The sequence below is a fragment of the Priapulus caudatus genome, unplaced genomic scaffold (genome assembly GCF_000485595.1).
Source record: "Priapulus caudatus unplaced genomic scaffold, Priapulus_caudatus-5.0.1 Scaffold221, whole genome shotgun sequence".
Lineage (NCBI taxonomy): Eukaryota > Metazoa > Priapulida > Priapulimorpha > Priapulimorphida > Priapulidae > Priapulus > Priapulus caudatus.
In genome coordinates this window covers 209,363-213,925 of record NW_014577282.1, presented here as the reverse complement: position 1 = coordinate 213,925, position 4,563 = coordinate 209,363, and the positions used below count along the sequence as shown (strand labels likewise).

The 4,563-nt window shown below is 55.5% G+C and overlaps 1 protein-coding gene across 1 annotated transcript in view; it reads right to left on the bottom strand.

The window, feature by feature from the left end:
• The window catches only part of LOC106807543 (chromodomain-helicase-DNA-binding protein 5-like), a gene marked incomplete at its 5' end in the record, with an annotated part of 40,142 nt that overhangs the window by 15,547 nt on the left and 20,032 nt on the right, over nt 1–4,563 (bottom strand). The window contains 4 exon segments of the mRNA XM_014809910.1: nt 575–669; nt 998–1,098; nt 1,498–1,633; nt 2,465–4,446. Coding sequence (XP_014665396.1) covers nt 575–669; nt 998–1,098; nt 1,498–1,633; nt 2,465–4,446 — 2,314 coding nt within the window.

The following is a 4,563-nucleotide window of genomic DNA, read 5'->3' as shown; positions in this document are numbered from 1 at the left end:
ACATGTAATATATACATATAATATATGCAGACACCGCAAATATACGTACATGTAATATATACATATAATATATGCAGACACCGCAAATATACGTACATGTAATATATACATATAATATATGCAGACACCGCAAATATACGTACGTGTCCGTTTGTGTGCGTGTGTGCCCGTGTGCATGCTTGCTTGCGTGCCTGTGTGCGTGCATGCGTATCTGTGTGTGTGTGCGTGCGTGTCTGGGTTTCGGGTCCGATGGGCCTTCAGACCTAAAGCTAATTTGAATAATTGTGTAACCGACATATAAATGCATGCACGCACACACACACATATATCCATTAGGATGTTGTCAGAAACATTACGTATACTCAAGACGTCGAAAGTCTAAAACGTCTGGCTTTTGAAGCGAAGTCACGTGCAAAAGTCACGACATACTAGACTCACGATACCCAGAACTAATCACGTTTCCAACGACACCCACACTCCCACTCCACCCCGCTCCGTGATACGACGACAGCCGGACGCACGTGCGTTGTTTGGCGCGTTCCGCCCCCGCGACGCGTTGATAACGACGGCGTACCTTTCTGCAGGACGGCGTTAGCCGGTTTGTTCCCGCCAAGCGACTCCTTCGACAGATGCTGGTGCGACTCCGCCAGCGACTGCATCTCCGCGAACCTGCGAGCAGACGAACAGTGAATGACCGACTGCGACCCCGCGGTGGCGACCACACAGCACCCACACAGCGGCGCCCGTGGCCCCATGGCAGCCACGCCCGAATCTCGGCTTGTAAAGTTACACGGCAATCGAAAAAACCGATCTGCGCCGCCTGCCCAGTCTCGCGTGACTAAAACGCCACTCGAAGATTACAAAAAAGCGAGTCGCTTTAATTAAATAATTTTAATATTTAAAAAATTATTAATCTAACACAAAAACCATTCCAATGTAAAAGTGAAAATTTCAAATCGAATGCGTCGTCGCGGCACGAGAGGGCGCCACCACTCACCGGGCGCTCAGCGCCATGGCCGGATGGTTGGGATCCTGAGAGATGTTGAGATAGGCGGCTCTACGCAGCTGCTCCTCTATGACTAACGCCTGCTCCAGCAGCTGCAAACACGACACACCGACACACACGTTAGCCTCACTGCAGTCAGTCTCTCCCCACAACTCCTAGTGCAACTACAGACCCCACTATCGACCCTGTGCGCCGGGCACACCCCCGCTACTACAGCGCCGCCATCGGTCAGAGCAACTGTCGCTACTCTTCCACCCGTCGCCGGGCTAAATTTAACATAGACCAGTTACAACAAACGTGCGGCTGCCCCTACATGCTGCGCTAACTACGATTGTAACCGAACCCGGAAGCTATCGCGAGCTAACGCGTCACAGACGATCGAGTCAGATCGACTGTCTGACCGAGTGACCGACCCACCGACCGACTTGACCGCCCGCCCGCCCGACCAACCGCCCCGGACCGGACCGGACCGGACCGTTGCTGCACGTTACCTTGAATCGCCTCGCGAGGAACTTGTTCTTGATGTCGAGCATGTTGCTGGCGCCGCCGAAGCGTGACTTGAACGGCTCGTTGATGATGACGAGGCGGTGGTCGGTGCAGATGTCGGCCCAGCGCGCGTAGCCGTGCCTGCGACGCGATCGCTAAGGAACACAGCAGCGACACGCGCGAGAAAGCACACGTGCGAGACACGCGGCGGCGGCGTTTAGTGCACCCGGCAGCGAGTATTAACAACAACAGTGTAAGCTAGTTGCTTATTTTCAACTTATCACTATTATCGCTAAAGCACCAGTGGCTAATTCAGTGGAGAAATGCGAGTTAGCATGCCATACAGATAGCTACGAGAGGGTACGCTGCTTTCAGAAACAAAATTAGTGTTAACATTACTCCCAACGTGAACTTTTCGCGTAGACCGGACTGCTATACACTGCATACGAGAAACTCCTAGCGTAACTACGGGTAACTTTCCCACGTTTCCGTCGACGGTCTCCAAATATAAAAAAAAGTTAAGATAAGAATAATGTTACGACCACAGCGATGGCTCAGTGGTAGAGTTCTCGCCTCGCATGTAGAAGGTCGAGGGTTCAACTCCCGGCCGGGTCATACCAAAGACTTGAAAAATGGTACACACGGCTTCTCTGCTTAGCATTCAGCAAATAGAGATAGAGTGTGGCAAGTTAACTCGCAGTGCTACCAGTGGATTAACCCCCTACTGTAGCATTTACTGTGAAAGCAGCTGCGGGGCCTCAGGGTTACTGAAATGGCGATAGGCACCGCCCTATGCGCCATTTAGGCGCGGGAAGGATTTAACTAAGAATAACGTTACCGCAAATTTCGCTTCTGACGTTCATGTCCCAGGCCGCCAAGGCCACCTAGCGATGACCCCCCCCCCCACACACAGAGAAACCCTCGGCGCCAAAACCAAAAGTACAAAACAAACAAGCGAACAGCAAAGGATACGTGACGATGCCGCCGAGCAGCCAGTAATCGTGCCGGCGGTGCCAGATCTCGTACTCATGGCCCGGCACCGCCGCCTTCTCCTCGTTCTGCCACAGCGTGTGCAGCTCCGTGAAGCCGCCGTCGGCGATGTTGAACGCAAAGCGAGCGCCCTTCTTAGACTCCTTCTTCGCGGCCGGCGCCTCCGGCTCCTTCATCTCGCTCTTCGTCGTCGACGCCTTCTCCTCTGCCTTCCCGGCTTCCTTCGTCGTCGCCGCCGCCGCCGCCGCCGCGCTGCCCTCGGCTTTCTCCTCCTTCGCTTCGTTGGTGGTCTCGTCGGACTTCTTTGCCTCTCCCTCGGCGGGTTTGCCTTCTGTTTTGATGATCGCTTCTTCCGGTTTCTTCTCAGAGTCTTTGGGTTTGTCCTCTTTGTCGGCGTCCGCCGGTTCGTTGGCTCCGTCCTTTTGTGCCGATTCTTCATCCTTCGTCTCCACCGCTTCATCTTCTTTCTTTTGTGCGGTTTGCTCATCCTTCTTGCCCACATCTTTCTCTTCCTCCTTTTGTGCGGTTTCTTCATCCTTTTCCTGTGTTTTCTCATCCTTCTTTTGTGCGGTTTCTTCATCCTTTTCCGGTGTTTTCTCGTCCTTTTTTTGTGCGGTTTCTTCATCCTTTTCCGGTGTTTTCTCGTCCTTTTTTTGTGCGATTTCTTCATCCTTTTCCGGCGTTTTCTCGTCCTTCTCTTGTGCTCCTTCCTCCTCCTTTTGTACAGTTTCTTCTTCCTTCTTCTCTGAGGTTTCGTCGTCCTTCGTTTCCTCGTTTTTCTCGGCAACTTCCTCGCTCTTCTCCACTACGACCTCGTCTTTCGTTTCTGCAGTTTCTATTCCTTCTTCCTTCTTCTCCACCTCTTTCTCGTCCTTCTTCTCTGCTTCGTCTTTCTCTTTAGGAGGCACATCTCCTTCTGTGGGCGCTTCTCCGCGCTCGTCTTTCTCATCAGCTTTCGATTCCTTCTCAGTCTCATCTGGAATTTTTGTCTCTTCCACCTCCATCTTATCGTCTTTCTCTGCTATGCTGCTCTCCTTCTCTGCGCTTTTCTCAGAACCCTCCTGCTCCTGCACGCCTTTCTCCTCCTCCGAGCTTTTCCCCGCCTCCTCCTTCTCGGGCTTCTCTTTCCCGGCATCCTCTCCGCCGTCTTTCTTGTCGGCAACCTCCTCCGCTTTGCCCACCTCCGCTGCCTCCCCCTCTTTGACCTTACCCTCTACCTCAACCTTCTGCTCATCAGCGCCCTTCTCTCCCTCTGCCGTCTCCTTCTTCGCCTCCCCTCCTCCCTCCTCCCCGGCCTTCTTCCCCGCGCCGCCCTCCTCGTCCACGGCGGCAGATGCCGAGGCGATCTTGAGGTCGTCGCGCAGCTCGCGGCGCAGCGCCGCCGCCTTCGTCGTCTCGAGGGCGGCGGCGGCTACGGCAGCGACGTCTCCTTCGCGCGGGGGCATGCTCGCCGCGCCGTTGATCGCCTCGAACTCGGCGACCTTCTTGCGTATGAGCGACATGATGCCGATGCGCGTCAGCACGTGCTGCCGTGAGAGTCCCTCGCGCGGCACGCCGTCCGCGAACGTCTCCGCGTTCTCCGCGCCCGGCTCGCACAGGTGCCGCATGAACAGCGACACGTACGCGCGGAAGAACTTCTCCGGCTTGCCCTTCAGGTCGCGCACGAGCCACTGCGAGTTGAACGTGTCGGCCGGCGGCATGCCGTAGCGCATCACCGCGTTGAGGAACGCCTTGCGCTGGCGCGCGTTGAAGCCGAGCACCTCCACCTGGCCGCCGACGAGCGCGAGAAGCGGCGGCATCGGCCGGTCCTTGCCGTCGAGCATGCGCTTGCGAGAGCGACCCTCGACGGAGTCCGGGTCATCCTCTTCGTCGTCCGAGCCCGCGGAGAGCTCGGAAAGCTCCTCCTGCCAGTCCGGGTCATCACGGCCGATGTGACCGTACTCGTTCGTCTGGTAGTAGTTGACCTGTGCAGAGGAGCGAGCGAGCCGTGAGAGCGCGCAGGCAATAAAGGAAGGTAAAGTAGGGGCAGGAAAGTAGGGTAAAGCACGCGCAGGAAAGTAGGGTAAACACGCGCAGGAAAA